The sequence below is a fragment of the Hevea brasiliensis genome, chromosome 6, assembly GCF_030052815.1.
Source record: "Hevea brasiliensis isolate MT/VB/25A 57/8 chromosome 6, ASM3005281v1, whole genome shotgun sequence".
Classification (NCBI taxonomy): domain Eukaryota; kingdom Viridiplantae; phylum Streptophyta; class Magnoliopsida; order Malpighiales; family Euphorbiaceae; genus Hevea; species Hevea brasiliensis.
Genome location: NC_079498.1, coordinates 20,668,989 through 20,694,368, shown reverse-complemented (window position 1 = coordinate 20,694,368; position 25,380 = coordinate 20,668,989). Strand labels below are relative to the sequence as shown.

Genomic DNA, 25,380 nt, shown 5'->3' with positions numbered 1-25,380 from the left:
TTTGGCATTGAACTTACTCATGGCATCTAATTCATATACACCAGCTGGTGGCTTCTTCATTTCATTTCTTTCACAGCTCCATTGATAATTATTATAAGCAATTTTATCCAATGCTGCATAAGCTTCATCTTCTGACTTCTCCATAAGATCACCTCCTGAAGATGCATCAATTATACTTCTAATTGCTGGAGAAACACCATTGTAGAAATGTTGAACCAGCATCCATCTAGGGATTCCATGGTGTGGACATCTCTTTTGAAGATCCTTGTATCTCTCCCAAGCTTCATAGAGACTCTCATCATCCCTTGGTCTGAAAGAAGTTAATTCATTTCTCAATTTTGCAGTTTTGCTAGGAGGAAAGTATTGAGCCAAGAAAGCTTGTGACAACTCATCCCAAGTAGTTATTGAACCCGGAGGTAATGAATGCAACCACTCCCTAGCACGATCCTTCAAGGAAAAGGGAAATAATCTCAGGCGGATGGCATCATCTGACACTCCATTTATCTTCAGCATATCACTAATCACAAGAAAATGTGAAAGGTGCACATGTGGACTCTCAGTAGGACCTCCCCCAAACTGTGATTATTGAACCATTTGACAAAGTGAGGGCTTCAACTCAAAGTTGTTTGTTTCCACTCTAAGCCTTGTAATACTCGGTCTAAAATCTCCAAAACTAGGAAAAGCATGATCCTTAGTTGATCGGTTGTTGTTGTTTACCATAGCTTCTATCACTTGTTGCTCTTGATGTTGCTCTTGTTGTCTTTGAATTCTGAATTTAGCTTTTCTTCTTTTAGACTCTGAGTTCAACCTTCATGCTTAACTTATCCATTTTGCTCATCAAACCATCAAATTTGGCATTGAACATACTCATGGCATCTAATTCATATACACCAGCTAGTGGCTTCTTCATTTCATTTCTTTCACAGCTCCATTGATAATTATTATAAGCAATTTTATCCAATGCTGCATAAGTTTCATCTTCTGACTTCTCCATAAGATCACCTCCTGAAGATGCATTAATTATACTTCTAATTGCTGGAGAAACACCATTGTAGAAATGTTGAACCAGTATCCATCTAGGGATTCCATGATGTGGACATCTCTTTTGAAGATCCTTGTATCTCTCCCAAGCTTCATAGAGACTCTCATCATCCCTTGGTCTGAAAGAGGTTAATTCATTTCTCAATTTTGCAGTTTTGCTAGGAGGAAAGTATTGAGCCAAGAAAGCTTGTGACAACTCATCCCAAGTAGTTATTGAACCTGGAGGTAATGAATGCAACCACTCCCTAGCACGATCCTTCAAGGAAAAAGGAAATAATCTCAGGCGGATGGCATCATCTGACACTCCATTTATCTTCAGCATGTCACTAATCTCAAGAAAATGTGCAAAGTGCACATGTGGACTCTCAGTAGGACTTCCCCCAAACTGTGATTATTGAACCATTTGACAAAGTGAGGGCTTCAACTCAAAGTTGTTTGTTTCCACTCTAGGCCTTATAATACTCGGTCTAAAATCTCCAAAACTAGGAAAAGCATGATCCTTAATTGATCGGTTGCTGTTGTTTGCCATAGCTTCTATCACTTGTTGCTCTTGATGTTGCTCTTGCCGTCTTTGAATTCTGAGTTCAGCTTTCTTCTTTTAGACTCTGCTCTTGAAGCTTTAGCTGTCTTTTCAATCTTAGGATCAAAAATTAAATCAAGTTCTGCACTATTTGTTCTTCTCATATAAAAGATACGTACCTGAAAAATCAAAACAGGAAAATCTCAAGGTATAATGATAAAAAAAAGAAATTAAAATCAAAAAATAAAATGCCCAAATTCACCAAATAATCAATCGTCTGATATCAAACAAAACAAATCCCTGGCAACGGTGCCAAAAACTTGATTGTGTACTCCGCAAGTATACAGGTCGTTCAAGTAGTAAAGAAAAGATATCGTCCCACAGAGATTTGTTGTTTGAGTACCAAACTATAAAAGTCACGATTATTTGGGCTATTGATAATTTGTGCCAAAAATAGAGTAAGAGATGCAGCAAATAAAATTGGAAAATAAGGAAATTAAAATGAATTAAGCAATTAAAATTCTAAGCACTATACTAATTTACTAAAATTTCAGCAAGTAACAAAAGATTTAATTAATTAATGGTAAAAATTGATTCCAGAGTTGAGGTTCATTAAGTAAATTTCTTTGGGATTTGGATGGGCAAAGCCAAGATTAAGGGAAATACAAGTTTGAAGGAAGTTAATTCTAATTTCCTTTAATTTCTCTTTCAAGCAAACTAAAGAGTGTTTTAAAGGAAATTAAACCCTATTCTCATGTGATGTTTAATTACCCAAAACCGTTTAAGCATTTTAATCAACTTGAAATTCCTCTAAACCCACTAGTTTATTTCTAACACTAGGTGATTAAGTTCATTATCTTGATTATCTATAATAGATTTTCACCTTTCGGTCCTTCAATCTAAGATTAAGAACAAAACTCAAAGGGTACCAACAATGGGTATGTAAATAAGCACATAAGATAAGAATCAAAGCTTATATATACTAAACTCTGGTTAAAACCAGTTCAAATCCACAAATAAAACTTAAATCATTACACCCAACTCTAAAATCTTAAGTATCTACTCACTCATGCTTGTATTTACAAGTAGAAAATATGAAATAGAGCAAGAAAACATTAAAATAAAACTGAAAATAAAAGAACCCAGAAGAAGAGAATCTAAATCTTTGAAAATGGAAAATGGAAAACGTCACTCTGCAGGTGTTCTTCCTCCAAAAATGGCATGATTCTCTCTTTCCTTCCTATTTTGATTTTTCTCTCTTTCTCCTTATGGTAAAAATAAGAATACGATGCTTATATATCCCCTCAAGGGTTGCCTTAAAAATGGTCTCTAAAGGGATAAGGACAAAAGGTGTAAAAGGTGTGAAAAGAGAAAATTTTTCCATGTCAGCAAATCTGCTAGCGCCATCCCACATGCCTCGTGTTGATTCGAGTTATTTTCCACATGCCTCATGTTGATTCAGAGGAGGAGCCTTTAGATTCTGCATGACCAGCTACACAGGGCATGTGGGAGTCCCTAAAACTTTCGGCGTGTTTTGCTCTAAAATCTCTATTTACACGACTCGCCACACGGGGCATGTGGGAGTCCCTGAAACTTTCGGTGTGTTTTCTTTCAAAGTCTCTATTTACACGACCCAGTGTGAATTTACATGCCTCATGTTGATTCCTGCTGACTAACTCTTATCTTCACACGACCTTCAACACGGGGCATGTTGAGGCCCTTGAAAGTCTCGGCTGGTCTTCTTCTTTAAGCGAATTTTCTTCATTTTTCACACCACTTTAGGCTTCCAAATCACTTTGAATTTATTCTATATGGACTTTTTTGCCTTTAAACCTTATTAAAACCTATCAAAAACATTAAAATTCCAAAAATCAAATATAATGAAACGAAAATTAACAAATTAACTAAAATAAGCATTAAAAGCATAAAATTACTAAACTAAAAAGGCAAAATGGATGTAAAACTACTCTAAAATACTTATATAAAATGAGTTCATCCATCTTATTTACATCTCATATAAATAACTTGGGAACAAACATGATTACAATCTTTCTGGGTACGTTATGTCCTTATTGTGAAGTATCCTCGATTGTGAACTAATGTATGATACTTTGTGCTAGAAATACTGTCACTCATATTCTTAACAACTTAAGAATAGAATTTCTAATAAAATATCAATGGACCTTTTCTATTACACATAAATATAATATGTAAATGGAAAAGTGAAAATGCATTTTTATTAATAAAACATGTACAAGATACATACTAAATGATATGCTCTAGGGCATACTACTAACACTATGACTCCTACTAGTTTTAGTGGGAAGTCTTTTGCTTTTGTTATTATTGATGACTATTCAAGATATACCTAAACATTCTTCCTTGCTCACAAAATGAAACTTTTTAAAGTGTTTCCTTTTGCTAGAAAGTTCAAAATGAAAAAAAAAAGGTTTTTGTATTAATTCTCTGAGAAATGATCATGGAACAAAGTTTGAAAATTATTGTGATGAACATGGTATCTTTCAAAACTTTTCAGCTCCTAGAACCCCATAACAAAATGGGGTTGTAGAGAGGAAAAATATGACTTCACAAGAAATGGCTAGAACCATGTTAAATAAACATTCTTTACAAAATATTTTTAGCCTGAAGCTATTAATACTTCATTTTACATTTTGAATAAAGTTTTGATGAGATCAATTTTGAAAAAAGACTCTTTATAAATTATGAAAAGGGAAGAGGCTAAACATTTCTTGTTTTAGAGCATTTGGATGTAAATGTTATATCTTAAATGATAAGAAAGACAAACTCAAGAAATTTGATGGAAAATCTGAAAAAGAATTTTTCTTGGGTATCTAACAAATAGCAAAGCATATAGGGTGTTTAATAGGAGAACATTAGTTGTAAAAGAGTCCATACTATTTTGTTTGATGAGTCTAACTATTCCATTGGAAGAAAAGGTTATTTTAATGATGATGAGTAGGTTATTAGAAATGAAATGAAAAACCAAATGAAAATGTTGAGAAAAATAATGAGCTAATTTTTGAAATTCAAGGGCATTCCAATAACAATATCCATGACAAGACTAATAAGCAAATTCAAGAAGAAATGCCAAATTCGAAGGAGTTACAAGTAAATTATCCCATCATGAGGAATTGCCACAAGAATGGAGATACCATAGAAATCATTAAAAAGAAGATATCATAGATAGTCCATCTCAAAGGATGATGTCAATTGAGAAGATATTTTGGTAATGTAGCCTTTGTTTGTCAACTTGAACCTAAATGTTTTGATGAAGCTTAAAATGAGAGAGTTGGATTTCTTTTTTATGCAAGAAGAGCTTAATCAATTCAAGAGAAACAAGGTTTGAAAATTACTTCCTAAACCCAAAAATGGTACAATTATTAAACTTAAATGGGTGTTTAGGAATAAAGTGGATGAAAGTGGCCATGTTGTTAAAAATAAAGCTAGGCTAGTAGCTTAAGGATGCAGCTAAGAGGAAGGCATTGATTTTGATGAAACTTTGCTCCTATTACTAGAATCAAAGCTACTAGCATGTTTTATTCCTTTTCTTATTACAAAAATTTTATTCTTTACAAGATGGATGTCAAAAGTATTTTTCTTAATGGCTATATTGATAAGGAAGTGTATGTTGGACAATCTCTAGGCTTTGAAAACCATGAGCACCCAAATTATGTTTATAAACTTACTATGGCCTTGTAGGTTTAAAGCAAGTTCCTAAAGCATGTTATGAAAGGCTTAGTAAATTTTTTGTATGAAATGATTTTAGAAGAGGCAAGGTAGGCATAACACCTAAGTAAAAGGCTTGGTCATGATATGGTTATTATGCAAATTTATGAAAATGACATAATCTTTGGTGCTACTAATGTATATCTTTCTAAGAAATTTTCTAAGATGACATATTTGGTGCTACTAATGGTCATGATATGCTCATATGGAGACTGAGTTTGAAATTGGCATGATGGGGGACTTCACATTCTTTCTTAAACTCCAAATAAAGCAAATAAAGGATGACATGTTCATAAATCGATCAAAATATATCAAGGATATGTTGAAGAAATTCAAAATGGAAGATATATAAAGTAGTGGAAATCCTATGAGATTAACAATTAAGTTGGAAAAAGATGAGAAAGGTAAATATGATGACATAGAGTTTATTGATGTATGATTAGTTCACTCTTATACTTGATTACATTTAGGCCATATAGACATTTTAGAGCTTGCTTGTGTTTAAGGTTTCAATTATGTCCAAAGGAATCCCATCTTAGTGCTTTAAAAATAATTTTGAAATTCCTCATTATCACACACTCAATTTGTTTATGGTATCCTAAAAATGAGTCTTTTGAATTTGTTGGATATAGTGACTCTGATTTTGCTAGATGTAAACTAGATAGAAAGAGTACTTTTGGCACTTGTCAATTTCTTGGTCATGCACTTGTTTTTTAGCATAATAAGAAACAAACTTCAATGGCATTTTCTACAACTTAAGTAGAATATATTACTACTGAAAGTTGTGTTACCCAAATCCTATGGATGAAGCAATAACTAGAGGATTTTGGTTTAAAGTATAATCACTTTACCATAAGATGTGATAATACTAGTGCTATTAACTTGTCTAAAAATCCTTTCCAATACTTAAAGTGCTTTTCTGCATGAGTATATGGATGGAGGTATTTGTGTGTCTATTATTTGAGTTATGATTGTTGATATAGTCATCCCTATATATGTATTTCCATGTGCAAACTTTTTCGTTTAAACCCAATATAGCTTTATGGCTAGGAGACATACTTATAGACTAGGCCCATATAAGAAAATAGAGTTTAGCAGGCAGGAGCAAGCTAGGAATGCCCCATATGACACATCACCACTATCCCCCAAGTAGAAAAACTTATCATTAGAGAGGGGGGGACCCTACTTACGTACCCTTTGCTAGTAGAGCTGTGATGTGTGAAATCTCGCAAGTGCATGGATCATTAATAAGTAACAAAGTGCTGATTAAGATCATTCCCACGAAGATCATATTAAGTACTAAACAACACAGTAATTATAATTATGTAAACAATCAAATTTTCAAGAAATAGCAATTAAACATAAATTAAATGACATAAAATCTAAAATAATTAACTAAACTTGAATACCAATTAATAACATTCTAGAGCTAGGGTTCAAACTTCAATCACTTATAGATCTAACCCAATTCATTCAATAAATGGGAAATTATTTCTTTGAAGGAAATTAATCTTAAGTTATCTTAGGTCCTCCCTCTACTCACTCAAGATGTATCTTAATCAATTTAAACCCTAGTTTTATGGCAATTAAATTAATTAAAATCCATTTAGTTCCTTGACTAAATATTGGTTCCACATAAAATTATAGCCTATCTCTAGATCAAAAACCCTAAGTTTAAAATCCTGTTATTCCATATTAATCTTCACCTTTTAGTCCTTTAATTAATATCTAAAATCAATACTAAGTAGAGGTCAACACAAAGCATGCATTGAAACACAAGAGATTGAATCAAAGAACAAAATATACAATTTATTAAAGAAAATGAAACCAAATCCATAACCGAATCGAAGGTGCTACATCCCTAACTTTAGAATAACAGAAACTACTCACACATGGTGAGTTTTACAATCAAGTTTACAAAATAATAAAGAAAAGACATGAAAATAAATAGAATGAAAGAACCCAGATGTAAAATTGTAATCTTGGACTTTTGAAACTTTAGCTAAAAATTCCTTCTGAAAGCCTTGTAGATCCATTTCTCCTCCCACCTCTTTTGAAAGTATTGTGCTCTCTTGAATGTAAAAAGCTTCTTTTACTTTTTTTTCTCAAATCTTGATATTATATTTATATTTGGTGTAAAAACCTTGTTTCAGAGTCCTAAAATCCTTAGAAGTCTTTTTGGATCGAGTGAGAAGGAAGAAAAGTTGGGCTAGAATTCTACCTCTGAGCCATTATATAGGGCTATGCGATGTTGCATGGGGCAGGCTGTGCAATGTTTATAGCTTTGTTCTTTGAGTTTTTCTTTTATCGAGAGAAGGAGGTCTAGGAGGCTACGCGAGGCTAAATGCACTAGCCTTGCAATTGGCTTTCTACAGTGTTATATTACACGAGCCGTATAATGTATTTACATGCCTAGTGTAATGCTTCCAGCTCCTGTTCTTCAATTTTTGAACTCTGGACCTCTTCCAAACTCAATCTTGACTCTAGGATCACATCAAAACACCTGATATAATATAAAAATCAAGGGATTAGGTTGCATTAATACATTTTGCAAAATATTATTAAAAATACTTAAAAATAAACATAAAAGAGACAAAATGCCAACAAAATGCAATGAATATTAGCCTTAAATGCCTATATAATTTGACTATATCAAATAATTCTAAACTCAAACCTTTGCTTGTCCCCAAGCAAAATAGAAAATAAATGCATATGAGAGGTATTTTCCTTTTGATATAATAAGAATTGAAATTCTAGGCTTTTAACGACAACCTTGAAACGATGAATATGTCAACAGCTCATCAAAATACTAAAAAGTCAAACATCTATTGTATGTACAAATATCTAGCAAAGCGCAAATTACTAACCCAAAACATATATACACATGCCAGTTACTGGAAATTACTTTACTTAAATAAGTACATATATACTTAGTAATTTTTAATGCCTCTATATAAATGTATTGAATTTAATTTTTCCCAAGTCCCATATGCAGACCTCCTAACCCCTTCTCCACTATTGTAGGACACACTATCAAAAGATAAAAATGTCTTTTCATAAGGTTGTAATGGGGTTAAAGGATAACAATGTGGCAATCAAAGAAAAGGATAAAAGGTAATCAAAATATGAGAGTAATTAATCTACAAAAGATCAAGACATACCAAAAATTTTTCTCTTCCCCTCTCTTTGTTCTTATTTATTTAAGGAGAAAAGAAATTTACAAATTGACTCTAATGCTAGTATAGTTCTTGATAATTGAATAAGGACTTCATTTATGATTATTTGAATTTGATACATTTGTCCCTCTTTGGTTTCCACCCCAAAACTTATTCTTTGAACACCTGAGTGGATTATTTTTTTATAATTTATTTTAACATACTAGCACCTCTATTTTATTCCTTTTTCCATTTTTTTTTCTTTTCCCTCTTTTTTTTTTTTCATATCTAGTGAACCTTTCACTTTAACAGAGAACCTCTTTTATAAGGGTAAGTTAAGTGTTTGGGCTAAGAGCTGGGTAAATAATGTGGGTAAACAAAGAAAATATATAGGTAAAAACATAGGCTTAAATTGGCTACAAGGGATGTATTTTAACTTGGGTGACTAAGGCTATAATAGGGCTAAGATCAAAGCATGCCTAAATCATCTCTTCATTAAGTGTGTGCTAGGATTTCGCTTCGATAAGTTTAAAAGACCTATTCTAGGACTGGTGAGACAATTAGAAAATTACATCTGTGCAAAGATACTTGCTTTAAGAATTCACAATTTTATTGTAATGGAATGATGCACACATGCCAAGGAAAAGTAATATACACAAAGTCAAATATCAATTCCATTATAAAAATTCTTTTCTTTATACTTTTCTAAGCAATCAACATATCATACTTCTCAAAGCCATTTCAATCATCCATCGAAACAATTCTCATTATATCAAAAGAGTGAAAAAAAATGTAAAATTTTATTGATATTATGATTAAAATGTATAATTTTTTTACCTAAAATGCAATGCCAAACTTAACATGCAAATCCTATTGCACCCATAAACTTAAATTTGACATTGTCCTCAATGTCATCAAGATAGCACAATTAACTCAGGAGCAACATTCAATCAATAAGAAAAAGCTAATAAATATAGAATACTCTCCCTTGAAGCATGCCTTCCCTTGAGGATTTGTATGCTTAATCTCCATTGTTTCTTAAACCTACAAAGTGAACAATTACCAAAACAAATTTGGAAGGTGATAAAATAAAAGAAATAAACAAATTCAAAAATTAAAAATAAAACTTAGGTTGCCTCTCAAGAAATGCTAATTTAAAGTCTTTTGCTTGACTCTTTTCAAAAGTGCTAATCAAAAAGCAGTTTTTACCCATAGTAATTGTCATGTAATACTACATATGGGTCTTAATTTATGATACCCTCAAGATTGGCATGATTTGAAATAAGTTTGCATGTAGAACGAACAACACTTGGCTTGGAATGATATGCTTGGAATGAGAACTACTTTAGCTCATGGAGGACATATGATGATGTAGAAGGTGTCCATGATAGAAAAGGGTCTTCTAGTGGTGTATGTGTAAGCACCATCAATTAACTCAAATTCATAGTCTTATCAATTTCTTCATCCACCATTTTGATTTCTCATTTTTCTTCATGTAAACAATTTTCTAATGACCCCTCAGCTAAAAAAGGAGTTGTTTTCTTCAACTTTAAGTACCACTTCTTCTTCAAGTAACTCCTTTTCTAGTGGGAACTTTACCCATAAATCATCTTCAAAGGAATTTTGTATTCCATTTGAGGCTCAACTTCATCTACAAGTTCAAATTCCCATGAAACCTTTTTTTACCATTCAACTCACTATCCCTACCTTGCTTGTTTAATTCCTTCTCATAAAGAGATAGCTCATTATTCACTATTAGGCTATCAAAATTTTCCAATTAAGCTATTACCTCTTTAAGTCCGACTCCTTTCTCTACTTAAAAGTCAAATGTTTGGTGTGAAATATTAGGTTGATAGATGTGTTGGGAATACTGGTGACTCTAACTTATAGTGAAGGATCCCAATACCAATGGTAATAAAAATCTGCCATGTCATTCTACAAGTGAATGACATCCTTATGGCCTCTTTAAAGAATGCGATCACTAGTAGCCTAAGCTCCATTATCTACCCAATTCCTTATCACTTCATCCAAACCATAGTTGAAATTAAAAGTGAGTTCATGATTTTAAAGATTATGATTGGCAAATTGCTCTACCAATTCATTAAATCTTCTTTAAGCATCATAAAAGAGTTCATTGTGTTGTTGAATAAAACTTGTGAAGACTTGCTAATGAAACAGCTCAATGATCCTTACAAGGAAAACAAGTAAAAAGAAAATTAGATATTTGGAAAAATAAAAAAAAATATATGTTGTAAAAGAAATAAAAATTTCTAAATTAATCAAATCACTAATCGTTTGATATCAAGCACCAGTCACCAGCAACAATGCTAAAAACTTGTTGTGCAAAATCTCACAAATGCACAGATCATTAACAAATAATAAAATGATGAGTGAGTATAGTTCTCATGAGGACCATGTTGAGTACAAAACTACACAGCAATTATAATTATGTAAACGATCGAATTTTAGAGAAATAGTAATTAAACCTAAATTAAATGAAAAAAAATCTAAAATAATTAACTAAACTTGGAATATCAATCAATAAAAGCATCCTAGAGGCATGGGTTCACATTTCAATCAATTATAGATCTAATCCAATTCATTCAATAAATGGGAAATTATTACTTTAAAGGATATTAATATTAAGTTATCTTACGTCCTCTCTCATTACACTCAAAATGTACATTATTCAACCTAAACCCTAGTTTCATGGTGATTAAATTAATTAAAATCCATTAAGTTCTTTGACTAATTATCAATTCCACATAGAATTTTAGACTATCTCTAGATCAAGAACCCTAAGTTCAAAATCTTGTTATTTCAATATAATTCTTCACCTTTCAGTCCTTCAATTAATATCTAAAATCAATACTAAGTGAGCTCAACATAAAGCATGCATTAAGAACGCAAGAGATTAAGTCAAAGAACAAAATACCCAATTTATTAAATAAAATAAAAACAAATTGATAACTGAAGTGAAAGTGCTACATCCCTAACCCTAGAATAACAGAAACTACTCACACATAGTGAGTTTTACAATCGAATTTATAAAAAATAAAAAAAAAAGACATGAGAAGAAATATAATGAAAGAATCCATATGGAGTATTACAGCCTTTGACTTTTGGAACTTTAGTTGAAAATCCCTTCTGAAAGCCTTGTAGATACATTTCTCCTCTTGCCTTTTTTGAAGGTAATTTGCTCTCTTGAACGTAAAAAGGTTATGTTTCTTTTCTCTAATCCTAACATTATATTTATATCTGATATAAAAATCTTTTTTTTAGAGTCCTAAAAGTCTTAGAAGTCCTCCAAGATTGAGTGAGAACGAAGAAAAATCGAGCTAGAATTTTTCCTTTGAGTCATTACATGGGGCTGTGCAATGTTACACAAGGTAGGCCATGCAATATTTTGTAACTTTGTTCTTTGAGTTTGCTTTTATCCAAAGAATTGCACAGGGTCCAAGAAGAATTGCACAGGGCCTAACAGGTTACACGGGATTGATTGCATGGGCTTGCAATTGGCTGTCCACATTGTTAGATTGCACAAGCACGCCAAGTGCAATACTTCCAGCTTTCTATTCTTCACTTTTTAACCTCCGAACCTCTTCCAAACTCATCCTTAGCTCTAGGATCATATCAAAACACTTGATATAATATAAAATCAAGGGATTAGGTTTGATTAATAGGTGATATAATATAAAAATCAAGGGATTAGGTGATTAATAGGTTTTTCAAAATATAATTGAAAATGCTTAAAATAAAACATAAAAGAGACTAAATGCTAATAAAATGCAATGAATGTTAACCTTAAATGCTTATATAATTTGACTATATCAAACTATCCGCTTTAATAGGATTACTAGCCTGGGTACTATAGAGCATTACCATGCTTATCAGTTCCTTTAGCCTTTATCACTGCCCCTGCACCAACCTACCCTAGGATGGTCATGATTTCTATTCAAATCTCTAATCCCATGCCACTCGTAACCCTCTTTATTTATTGAGCCATAGGGGTATATGTGGATAAATTTTAACAACTATCCCTGAACTTATATATGGTTGTAACATTATAGTCTTTCAACTTTAAAATGTAACATAAAACCCCCTCAACTTTCAAATTTTGCACAGTAAAATCCCTTTGGCTTTTAATTACTAATTTTTCAGTTAAATGCTAGTGTGAACAGATCCAACGTGGCTCTTAATCAGTATTTTTCTTTCTTGTCTTATGCAAAGTGTAAAATTATTCTCTCTTCACATGAAAAATCATTTTCTCTATAGAGAGTAGAAGGATTCAATTTACACATTGCTTAAGAGAGAAAAGAAAAATGATGACTAAGCATTATGCTGGAACTATCTAGGTTAGCGTCTAACTAGAAAACTGGTGATTGGAGGTTAGAGATATTTTATTATGCAAAATTTGAAAGTTGAGAGGGTTTTATGTTACATTTTTAAATTGGAGGATAGTAAGGTCATAACTATATAAGTTTAAGAACAATTGTTATAATTTACCTAGGTATATGTGTCATCTTCTTCACTCCTGAGCTAATTACCTTGAGGGTAGGGCTACCTTATGCTAGCCTAGCCATTTCTACCACTTATAACTGGGCCATTAGTCCCTACATTCCTTTAGAGTAGACCCTGATAGTTTTTTAGCATTCTAACAACACCAAAGCCGCCCAGTTAGTCACTTTTACCCTCCCTACTAGACCCAAGGTTGTGCACCAAATTGTCACCTAAAATATTAGACCTATGGCCGGCCATAGGACGTATCTCACTTACTCTAAAACATTCTTTAAGACTTACTTTCTAAAAGGGCACTAACTAAACTTCCCAATCATAATGATACATGCCATAGTTGAGTCCCTTAGATACAATTGGGGTTGGTTACCTTATGGGGTTTAATCTCTTAAACCTTGATAGTTGAAGGGGTAAACCTTGGGAATGAGCACCCTATAATCATAATAAGAGACTTCGAGCCATACACTATACATACTTTGAAGCATAAGGGAGTAAATATGGAGAGGGGTGCTTATGTTCCTAAGAGACAACAAGTTTTGCAATGATCATAACATGTAGATTTAAAATCCTTAGAGAAGAGCTTATAATCAACTTGTAGCTCTAGCACATGGCTAGATAGGCAACTCCCTAGTATTTTTGAAGGAGAAAGGTGGTATCAGCACTTGATGAGGAAGTGGCATAGGACCTAAACTCAGATTCTCCACATAAAGCTTTTACATAAAAAAAAAAACATAAAAATGGATCAGCAAAAGTTACTTGGGGAGGTGACCAAGGGAGTTGGTCCCAAAACTATTCAAAGTATGAAAGAATGTACTAGGGGCTTACTAGAACCGATGGCTTGGCATGAGAATAACCAACACATGAAGAGGTCCCAGAGGAAAAAGATAGAAAACTACTAGAAGCCTTATATGGGCAACAAAAGCATCTGGTCATAAAAATTTTTGACAGTCTCCCCTACAATAGAAGGGTAAAGAAAATTGGTCATTCAATTTTAAGACCAACCTTTGAGGTCAACAACTAAACACACAACCTACAACGGAAACACCAAATATATAATAAAGCAAGTCTCACCCAATAAGTGCAACTCAATTATTACCTTTTGCTACTTGGATGAATGGGTTAGTTACTTAGTAAGGAAAGACAAGCAAAGTAAGACACCCGAGTATCAAAAGAATCGATTGTTGAGGTACCTGCGAAAGGGAGCTGGTACTAAAGGAGTTGTTAAGGAACTTATGATAGGAGAAGTAGAGGTCATCTTTAAAAATTAGATTCCTAATGCAATATTCACATCAACACAGCATTAGTTAAGCTTAAAAATCACAAAAATGCCTAATGAATTGGAGAAACACCTAGCGATTTTCATATTAGACACAAATTTCCATAAACCCAATGTCAAAAAGTGCTAAATAGAGTTATGCATGGTATTCAAGAGCCGTGAATAACACCAATGGTGATGGGCTTGATGGGCCTAAGATGATCAATGATAATGTAATGCATATAGTGGTGTGACAATGCAAATGGCGATAGAATGCCAAAGTTAGAGTGCAAATCAGAAAGAAAGAAAAAAAAAAAAAGAGAAAAAAAAATGGAGAATAAGAATAATGGTGATGAGACTTTAGGTTATAAGAAAGAAGATGAAAACTTTGGGTGTAAGAAATAAAAAATGGAGATTAGAAATGAAAAAAAAAGAAGGTGGTGCAATAAATTACATAGGAAGAAGAAGAAGAAGGAAAGACAGAAAGAAAAGAAAGAGAAAAAAGTGAATTAGGAATTTTATGAAAAAAGAATTTTATATGGTGCAGAATTTTATGGGAAAGTGAAAAAGCATTAAGAAAATGAAAAGGAGTGTTGAAGTGTGAAAAGCGTGATGTGATGGGATAAAGAATAATATTCTTAACTTTGCTTAAATAAAGGAAATTTTTACAGAAAAATCTTCCATTTCGCATTTTGGCAATTTTATCCAATCCTTTTAATCTTGGAAAATCGGCCAAAATTTCAAAATGCAAAAAAATTTTATCCAAATTTTTTGAAAATTTGAAAGTTGATTTTATCCAATCTTTTTTCACATATTCTTCCATTTCATTTTCTAGCTGATCCAACCTTACCAGTAGCATCAACTAGTTCCAAGCTTCATCCAAGCTTAATTTTGATATCTATGGCGCATCAAAATTCTTAGTTTATTTAATCAAATTAGATGGTCTTAGTCGTGCACTCTCTGTCCTTACTATCACCAAAACTCATCATTATTTGATACTCAATGGTTATCAAAATGAAATTATTGAAGAGTTGATGAATGTGGTAATGTTAGATTTTCAATAGTAGCTATAAACAAGCCAAAACATGGAGTTCAAAATTCGATTGATAAAAATTGGATAAAATTTTTACAACTTTTAGAAATTTTGCTAATTTTGCCAAGATTTAAATGTTTGCATGGGCAGGAGGTTTTTCTCTTCGAACTGGTTTAGCTTCATCTTCCCATAACATTGTTATAGAGCTTGGATATTAATGCCTTAAAGGAAAAAAATTGACTGCAGCCGCCACTCGGATGATAATTGAGAGAAAATCAACTGAAAGGACATAGACAACTACTCTAACCCTTACAGGGGTCCATTACTCTTCTCTAATCATGAGCCTAATAGCCTAGGTTTGGATAGTGGATACAAAAGAGGAAAGGTGTTAGGCACTCTTTTTGCTTGGACTTACCTTAGAATAAAGGCCAACCTCCACTCCTATTCTTAAAGCATGTCTTGTTATTTCCTTATTAAGGTTCTTTAATCATACAATATATAGATCTAAATTATAAGCACACATTGTTCAATTAAACATACAAAAATAATTTTATATGCACTTTATAACCTTAAAACATTTATTGTTTCTATATTATGTTGCCCTATTTGTAACACCCCTAAGTTCGGTAGTGCGTTCTGCTGTTCCGGTGACCAGTGCTGTCCGGACAGCTAGGATGCCTAGAACCACACCTTGATATGAGAGAGGAGACATAAATAATGAAATACAAGAAAAGAAAATACAAGAAAAACAAAGGAAAAAATCATAGCAAAGAAATGTAACCGAATAAGTGAGCCGGGAAACCTAGCGATGGGTGACCGCACCGGGAAGTCACGGCGTGGACCGTTGACTGGCCCTGGATTGCGGGGAACCCTGGAAAACATTTTTAGGACATAAATAGACCCTTATTGAAGTATAAATCTCATTAGAAAGATTAAAGAAAAATTAAATAATTAGTACAAAGAAAAGTGAGAAATCGAAAAACAAACAAAACCCGGTAATACCGAAAAATCGAGAATACCACCTGAACAGGGGCATTATGGTCATTTGACACCCCGAATTGTCTTTTGACCTAAATGTCCATTAAAAATAAATAATATTACACTTAGAAAATAAAATGAAAAATTAATTTAGTGGTACCTAATACAAATAGCCAAAAATGGAGTGAAAAATGTGTAAATAACACATTTAAGCTTATTATATTGTTAAATGGGTGAGTGGTCCACTAATGAATAAATTAAACATGTAATGGGGCAGGTGTAAGTCAAAAATGCCATCTGAATTCTTCATCTTCTCTAATTCTCCCAACATTGCCGAATTGAGAAAAGGATAAGTCCACCATTAACGTTTTCTCCAAGCTCATCTAATCCCTCATTTCAACCCCAAATCACCTAGGGTTCTTCATTAAACTTTGTCTACACATCACAAGGAAGATATTGACACCAAATTTGAGAAGTTTGGTGAAGGTTTAGCAAGTTACAATCAAAGGTAAGTTTACACTTTTGAGAATTCCTTTGTTAAACTTTATGTTCATGTTATGGGTGTTAGTTTGGTGAAGGAAATTTTAAAGTTTAAATAGTTATTGAGATAGCCATTTTTGGACAGCCATGGGGTCACGCATTTGATGATTTATTATGCATATAATTGATGAGAAATAATGTTGATCATGGTGATTTAATATCCTAGTGAATTATTTCACATATATATGTTGATTTATGCACTTGGATGGGAATTGGTTAATTTGTAGGGCACTTTGATGTTGGAGGACAATTTTCGGCAGCTTGGAAAACTTGAGTAAATGTATGTAGTCATGGAAGTGTAGGCAGAATATTGACCTAAAAGGATTGATGGATATGTGTGGAGATTGATATTGTAAAGTGTATGTAAGATTTGTAATGGTTAGGTGTGTATGTAATGGTATTTAGAACTTGTAAATGTGAATTATATTTGGTGTGTTGAGGGTAATTGTAATCTGCCCAAAGTAATGTTAATGTAAAGTAGAATATGCTTTTGGTATTGTACCAAAACAGATTGGTAGGGAAGTGAACAAATTGCAAGGTAAATGTGTGTGATTGATGTGTGTTAAGCAAAGTAACCAAGGGCAGTGTACATTTTAGCTAATAAGTTTAAATGTGTAACCTCAATTGGTATGAGACCAATTGGAGGTGGAACTAGGCACAAAATGTGCCAACTTTCATTGAGAGAACATACCAAAATTCTGCTTGCAAGGTGATGTGAAAAATGACCAATTCGGATTAGGTACACTTGAGACCTAAAAACTGACCATTTGGGCAGCAGTGAGTGTTTAGGCCATAACTCACTCAAAACAGGTCCAATTGACCTGAAATTTTGACCAAGAATAGTTAAGACCCATACCTACAAGTCTTATGAAGATACCAAAACCCAGAAATGATCATAAGCAAGTCAAACAACTTGCACAAGTTCGGGTCCAAAAACTGGCCGAACCAGAGTTGACCAAATTGACCTAAAATTGACCTAATTTGATACCACTTGACCAGCAATAGTATAATGACCATAACTTGGTCTACTTAACTCGGATTGACCTAAAATTTTGCCCCGCGTGCAATAAGACATAGATCTACAAGTTTTTAGTTTTGACTGAAACCCGAAAACCGAGGGAACTAGATCGTCCGGCTAGGTCAAACTAGTATCCCGAAATCCAGCAATTTGCAATGAAATGCAAGAAAACGCAATATACATAGAATTGAGTTTGGTAACACGTACCAACCCTAAAACCCTATCGAATGTGACATGTAAAGGACACTAAAACCTAATTTACCTAGAAAACATTGAGAGTCGGTATATTGGGTGATTAAGCAAATAAAGGTATTCAGTGAATTGTTTATCGAACATTATCATTAGAGGCAAATTAATTTAGCACTGAAACACTTCAAATTGTGTTTCTCAGTTAGCAAGGACTCAGCAAAAGGGAAAGAAATACTGAGTCAAGATCAGGAGACAAATATCAGAGGTTTGTGCACAATAACTATTTCTCTTGAATTTTTCAATTGAAATAAATATTGACTATTTGTATATTATTGTTTTAAATTGTGGAAATGTGTTTGATGGACACTTATTGATTGAAAAACATTGTGAATGGTTTGAAACTATGAAAAATTGTTTGAATGATATTGATGGATACTTATTGATTGAAAAGCACTGTAAATGGTTTTTGTGGAAATTGAAGTGAATTACGAATTGTGTTGCCATTTTGTGAATGAAATTATAACTTTGGAAATTTATTAGATTCTTACGGATCATTTGAATAAAATGTTTGGAATTGTTTTGACTCACAATTGGCATGACACTGATACTATGTTCCTCCTCCATTAATGGGGTGAGTGTGATTATTCCTCCCTCTTTGACTTATCAGTCTGGGGTGAGTATGATTATGTTCCTCCCTCTTTGACTTCCCAGTCTGAGGTGAGTATGGATGAGTACTCATTAGATAGCTAGCTTCCTCCCTCATTGATTTCGATTATTGGGGTGAGTATGTCTTGTCGTGGTGTACAACACGGCATATATGGAAAAATTTGTGTCATGACCTAAATTGTGTTATTGATTGGCAACATTGTATTATTCAGTTATTTGATCGAATTGTGTTATCGATTTGCAAAACGATATTATTCAGTTATTTGATCGAATTGTGTTATTAATTTGCAAAACGATATTATTCAGTTATTTGAGCGAATTGTGTTATTGATTTGCAAAAAGGTATTATTCAGTTATTTGATCAAATTGTGTCATTGATTGGAAAAATGTGTTATTCAAGAATTTGATCAAATTGTGTATGAATTGGCAATACGTATTCTTCAGCTATTTGACTAAATTGTGTTATTATGAATTTTGATAATTTGTGAATTGGAGTTTAAATTCCTTATGACATTCATTGTCTTGAATTTAACTATGGTTTTAAGTATCCACTATTGATATGATTTATGAATTGTGATTTAAAATTGTATTTGGTTAATGTTGTGCACCATCGAGACATTGTCTCGTGATAGCTTTATTCTTGCCGCAGTAGAGAGATAGACAGGGCAGCAGACAAGGCTACTAATACATCCATCGATGGATTAACTCGTATAACTAGTATACCAATATTTTGCATTTTGTACTGTAATGTATATTCACCGTATGTATATTTTGTTATTGGTTTTGAGATGTTGTAAATCAAAATTGTACAGATGATTTGTAAAATAATTATGAGTGGTTTTGGCTTGTACAAATTGTATTATATTTCTCGTATCTCAATCTTTGAAAAACCACTGTGGATTTGACTTGATAAATTGTTGTGTTGAGAAATGTATTGGAGTTGAGATTTGGAAAATTATTGAAGTGTTTTTTATAGGTTTTCTGAAGAACTGTTTTGTCCAAAATACAGATGGCACTTTGCCAAAATTTTTACAGAAACTCCAAATAAACCAAATGAGTTAGTTGTTTCACTTCAGTTCAAAAAGGTTTTTAACACCTATAAATAGTGCTCACCACTGTAAAAGAAGTAAGAAAAGTTTTTAAAATCCCTTGTAGTGTATTTAATGGGTTATCAGTAGACGGAGTTGGTAATTCATTGGGTATACTACGGGATCATGTCATGCCTTACAGAGGGGTAGGGTGTGACACTATTTAACATGTTTCTAAGTTATTTACCTACCTCAGGTTTATTTCCACATAATGGAGATAATAAAGACTAAAACAACCCTTAAGCATGCTTTTTCCCATGCCTCTAATATGCATCACTTATTTTTATTTTACGAAGTTCCCCTAAATTAGTTACTAAGTTAATTTACATGAATAAGTTAGATAACAATAAATTAATTATCCAAAGAAAGGGAAAGAGGAGAAAGATTACATTCCAAATTTTTAAAAGAAATTTCTAAGTCATATTTATCACAAGGGTTTACGGTCACCGGATGATTCTCACTGAAGTGGAAAAAGTGAGGAGTCGCCACTTTAATTTTGAGGGAAATTAAAAAAAACCACTTGTAAAAATAAAAAATTATAAAACCACTTCTAAAACAGAGATTCTAGGCTCGTGGTCTATGTACGTGTGGGGAAGGTGTTAGGCACCCCACCTCATCCCTCAATGAGGGCAAGCAGATTTAACGATGTGCTCTTTATAATTTAAGATGGATAATTTTGGGGTTAGTATTATGATGTTGGTCCCTAGTATTGATAAAAAGGACATTTGATATTTCACTATTTTGGGTTACCCAAACACCAGTATATGGGATGACCCTACAGTGAATTAATATTGTGTTTATTTAATTTGTTATGTATTTGTTAAGTTCCTCCCTCATCGAATTAGGACTCTAATTCTGAAGAGGTGTTATTTGGTCCCTAAAGATTCATAACGAGTGAGGAGGACTCTCGGCTCACACATTATGTGTAACGGCTTAGCCCACTAGCTAGTATTGTCCGCTTTGGCCCAACCCATACTAGGCCTCATGAATTTTTCCCTTATACTTTTACACCCAAAAGTACGCTAACCAGTGTTCCAAGACCACCTAATTTAAGTCCAGGATCTCTCCCGTGCTTTGTCGATATGGGATTTGCCTAAGGGATAAATCCCACATCGGCAAGCACAAGAGAGATCCTGGACTTAAATTGGGTAGTCTTGGAACACTGGTTAGCATGCTTTTGAGTATAAAAGCCTAAGGGACAAATCCATGAGGCCTAGTATGGGTTGGGTAAAAGCGGATAATACTAGCTAGTGGGCCGAGCCGTTACAATTGGTATCAGAGCCGCTCGCGTATCCTCTCGGGCGATAGTGAGGCAAACCTCAGCGACAATGTTGAGTCCTGAAAGGGGGGGGGGGGGGAGAGAGGTCCCTTAGGCAAATCTCACATCGACAAAGCACAGAGATGGTCTTGAGTTCAAAAAGTAATGATATATAAAATAGGGAAACTAATCACTAGAGGCACCTTTTGGTGGAATGGCCTAGAGAGTTGGAAGAACTCTAGGGTTAAGCGTGCTCCTTGAGAGAAATTCTATGATGACTGACCTCCTAAGATATTCTCCATTCCACCTATTAGACAAAACTGTGAGGCTTATGGCCAAAGCGGACAATTCCTCTAGTGGTTGGAGCCCAACTGTTACATTATGTACCTCATCATTGGCATTCAAATAACTGAGGGTACAATGTGTGTAATGGGTACTTTGAGAACCGATGTGTGTATAGATTTTTATTCCTTTTAATTAGGACTCTAATTCAAAAGGGATGTGTTAATTAAAACTTAGAGAATTCCCTTTATTAATGAGGACTCTCAGTTAATAAAGGAAGGTCCCATCATCGGCATAATTACCAGTGAAACCTTCGCCCATATCATTTCATCTTAAAGTAATTTAATGTTTTTAGAATTATGATATTTTTTTATTAAGCCGAACTGAAGGAAGAACTCTACCCTCATAATATACATATGAGGGCCTTGAGGAGGACTCTCCATTAGGCCTCAATATAAGATTCGGGATTCTTTGGAAGGGCTCTCCCGCAGACCCATTGTTTAGAATATGTGATGAATTTTATACTAAAAGTATTGGGACTAGAAAGGAAAGGACTGTCTTCCGATCTCTCCTAATTTATACAAAACATTTTTATTAGAACTTTGGCCAAGAGAATTCGGGAAAGGACTCTCTCTCGATCTCTTAAAACATTTTTGTTAGAACTTTAGCTAAGAGAATTCAGGAAATGACTCTCTCCCAATCTATTAAAATATTTTTATTAGAACTTTAGCCAAGAGAATTCAGGTAAGGACTCTCTCCCGGTCTCTCTGATATAGTATCAGACACCTTATAAAAGGTTAAATTACAGGAGTTCCAAGAAAGGACTCTCTCCCGGTTCCTCTGATTTGTTAAAGGTAAATTCTAAAGGTCTCGAACGTGGAACTGAACTCTTTTCGACCCTACTTCAAAACTAAAATGAAGGCATAGTGTGCGTCACATCTCACTCTTCCTGTTATTTGAACTTACTTATTTTTCAATCTCACGATTTATTGTCTGAACTCATCTTGGCTCATTGTCTAAAATCATTTCGATTTCTTAGTTTGCCCGGCCAAGCTAATCTCGATTCCCTATCTCATTATTTACTTTTCTGAGCTAGTCTAAGTAGTCAACCTCTCAATTTGTCTGAACTTTTCCTAATTATTTTCTTTTATTCAGATCGGGAATTTCCATATCGTCGCTTCCATTCGTACTCCATATGGTACTTACGAAATATCAGTGACTCGAGCTGTCATTTCTCATATGAAATAAAATGATGAAAATTAAGAATAAAGTAACGATAAAAGTAAAACTCGTGAACGTCATAATAAAAAACAAAGTTTATGTTTGTGAGATAAGTCAAATTTAATGTAAACTTATTCTGAAGATTCAGTGTGACGAAGAACCTTAAAAATACTCATGCCATGAACATAGGCTAGTGATACTTTGAGAATGATAAGTTAAATGCTTACCTATAAAGAGCTGAAATAATGGGTGAGCCAGTACCGATGCCCTTGTGAATATGGAGCTACTAAAGCTGAGACGGTAAGGTGACTCTGAGGTGCCGAAGGTGATAAAAGTGAGATCTTATTAATAGGGTGTGCTTGGGTTTTCAAGATGGTGCACGGTTGATAAGGATATGGATTGCAAGACCTGTAGCTTTAGTAATGAGATCTTTTAGAAAACTTATTTTTAAAGTCTCTAGAAACCTTGGGAGTTTTTTATTGAAAGACAATAAAGCTACAGCAAAAAATCAGGGTTTTTCCTTAATAATCACCCCCCTTCTCCATAGTATTGCATGCAGGTATTTATAGGAGATGAGTGCTCAAAAATAGAGGGTCAAGATTTCAACAGGACGAGATGAAGGGTTTGGATCTAGAAGGACACAATCCTACGTCTTAGAATTAAAGAGAATCAAAATTAAAGGTTAGAATTTCATTCAGGATCTCTATCCTTTTATCCAACGATTAGGAATCCCGCCTTACAGAATGGATCTAAGGGCTGGGAGCAAAAGTTGCCGAATTAGTTATTCACTTTTTGATCTAAGGGTTTCAAACCCGTCCTTACAATTATGATCAACGATGTAAATTGGGAAGTACTTAGCTGCTTTAATCGCTTGCAATCCAATGGCAAGGAGTTAAACTTATAAATTAAAGGTCATGAATGGAAATGATTCGACTGCTCAAGCACCTCCAATCTCTATAGGTCATTCCTTGGTCTACTCGATCTCTCATTATGGTTGACTGATCTGAGACTTCTTATTTCGATCTTCATCCACTCTTCCCGAGTTCGATCTTTTCCCGCTTCTTAATCCCTCTTTCTATTTCTCAATTTCTTTCTCATCCCTTCTCTGTATCCGACCTGTATCAGTCAAAGCAATAAATCTTTTGATTATCGATGAACCGCCTTGAGTTCTACACGCAATAAATGCCAAGGCATTATATATATGAGGTAGAATTTTGTTATTATTGTACTCGCTCTTCTTTCTTCGATGGATTTCTAATGTTTTACTTTTCTGATCTTCACTTTACCGGCGAGAATTGTCCTCATGACAACCATCTTAATCTTTTTTCGAATGTTTTTCTTGCCTATTGCCTGAAAATGGATGATTCCGATGATTAGAGACTTATGAGGGCATCGTCTGATGACGATGAGGAAATTGGGCTAATTGACTGATTAGGGTCAAAACTGACTACCATGCCAATCTTGGATCAATTTACTGGTATGATCTGCAGACTGATCTCTAACAAGGGGACTGCTAATTTCAATCTTGATATCGGTGATCGCCTCTTGAAGTTCATTTGGCTCCTAACCATATCGGGGATCCCAATTGCTACTTGGTTCTGCTCGATGACATCGGCGATGACATTAAGCTTCCCGTAGTCTTTGCCATAGCTGATGAGAGTTACCCTCCCGATCTCCACGTATCTCTTGAACGGCATCTCAAAATCGGGAGTGGTCCATAGGAGCAAGATAGGTAGAATGTAGTGTAGGGATATTTGTGATTGCTGATCTTAAGAGATCGCCCAAATGATGTAACATGATCTTTGGGAAATGAAATGAAGTTTTCTTTATTCAAAATTGATTCAGTTTATTTTTGTTTTATTATTGCATTGATTATTTTTCCGATCTGTGTCCTATCTGATCTCACAAATCACACTCATCTGACCGATCTCTTTGGTTCCAAACCTTTTGCTATATGATCCATGGTCAATTCCCGTTATCCGATCTCACTTATCCGATCTCTTTATCGTGCTTCTGGAATTTTCTTTTGATGAGCCATTGAAACAGTCAGATCCCACTAACCGATGCGTCACTTAGGGCTTCATGAGCATTTAATGCTTGGGCGGATATAAATAGGAAGACGTTAGCCTTTTTTCCACTTATGCCATTTCCAGATTTTCCTTAACGACTTTAACGCTCTCTCTCATTTTCTAAAGCTTTTCTGGCATCGATTTATACTCTGGTAAGAGCTTTAATCTTTTTCTAATAAGTTTCATTTTTATTCTTTGAAAATGAGTGGTACCGAAGGTCAAGGAGTTATGAGCCCCTCTTCTGTTCGCTTTTTTTGGACCTCTGAAGAAGGCGATATGGTCAAGCTAAGTGGGTGACCTGAACCTGTCACAGCCATTATTCTGGTCTTCGATCAAGTGAGTAGACTGAAACAAGCGTTGACTTCGAGGAAAGAGAACCTGCCCATGGATAAACTACCATCAGTCCTCGGGGAGGCCGATCTCCAGTCTATTAGCCAAGAGTATAATCTTACGATCGACTCTTTTGAACTTATTTGATGCCATGGCGATCTTCGGGCCAATCATTTCTTTGACGAAACTGACCTGATCATGGTGTATGAAGAGCAATTAAAAGCCGAGCTTTGGTTTCCTCTAGATGGATTTTATAAAGTCACTCTGAAGTTCCACTATGTCTGTGTAGCCAAGGTGCATCTGAACCCTTGGCAGACCTTGGTGGCCTTCAAAGGTGTTTGCTAGGCTAAAAAGCTTGAGCCCGCGGTGAAGGTTTTTACTAAATTACATAGGCTCGCTCGGTGAAAAGACGATGAATATTAGTTTTTCCAAGCCAAGCCGAACTGTGGGCTCTTCATCGATCGCCCCTCTTAGC

General features: G+C 34.1%; 1 protein-coding gene and 2 non-coding genes across 3 annotated transcripts; 2 read left to right on the top strand and 1 right to left on the bottom strand.

Moving 5' to 3' along the window:
- The first annotated feature begins 232 nt into the window (after nucleotides 1-232).
- Nucleotides 233-339, top strand: LOC131181063 (small nucleolar RNA R71). Its single transcript, XR_009149690.1, has one exon. It is a non-coding gene; the product is annotated as a small nucleolar RNA R71 (small nucleolar RNA).
- A 743-nt stretch (nucleotides 340-1,082) lies between these two features.
- Nucleotides 1,083-1,189, top strand: LOC131181065 (small nucleolar RNA R71). The gene has a single exon (XR_009149692.1). It is a non-coding gene; the product is annotated as a small nucleolar RNA R71 (small nucleolar RNA).
- Nucleotides 1,190-1,578: 389 nt separating this feature from the next.
- LOC131180601 (uncharacterized) lies at nucleotides 1,579-24,203 on the bottom strand. Its single transcript, XM_058147948.1, has 3 exons — nucleotides 24,075-24,203; nucleotides 23,773-23,856; nucleotides 1,579-1,740 (listed from the first exon to the last, which is right to left on the bottom strand). The coding sequence occupies exons 1-3, from the start codon at nucleotides 24,201-24,203 to the stop codon at nucleotides 1,579-1,581; spliced, it is 375 nt and encodes a 124-aa protein (XP_058003931.1).
- Between the last annotated feature and the right edge of the window lie 1,177 nt (nucleotides 24,204-25,380).

What these genes read in the sequence shown, in the direction of transcription:
- LOC131180601 (XM_058147948.1), bottom strand. Translation starts at nt 24,203, where the DNA reads ATGCCGTTCAAGAGATACGTGGAGATCGGGAGGGTAACTCTCATCAGC. An exon ending in CAATTGGGATCCCCGATATG is followed by an intron (nt 23,857 to 24,074) that starts GTTAGGAGCCAA and finishes ATCCATTTTCAG; the next exon opens with GCAATAGGCAAGAAAAACAT. An exon ending in GTAAAGTGAAGATCAGAAAA is followed by an intron (nt 1,741 to 23,772) that starts GTAAAACATTAG and finishes TTGATTTTTCAG; the next exon opens with GTACGTATCTTTTATATGAG.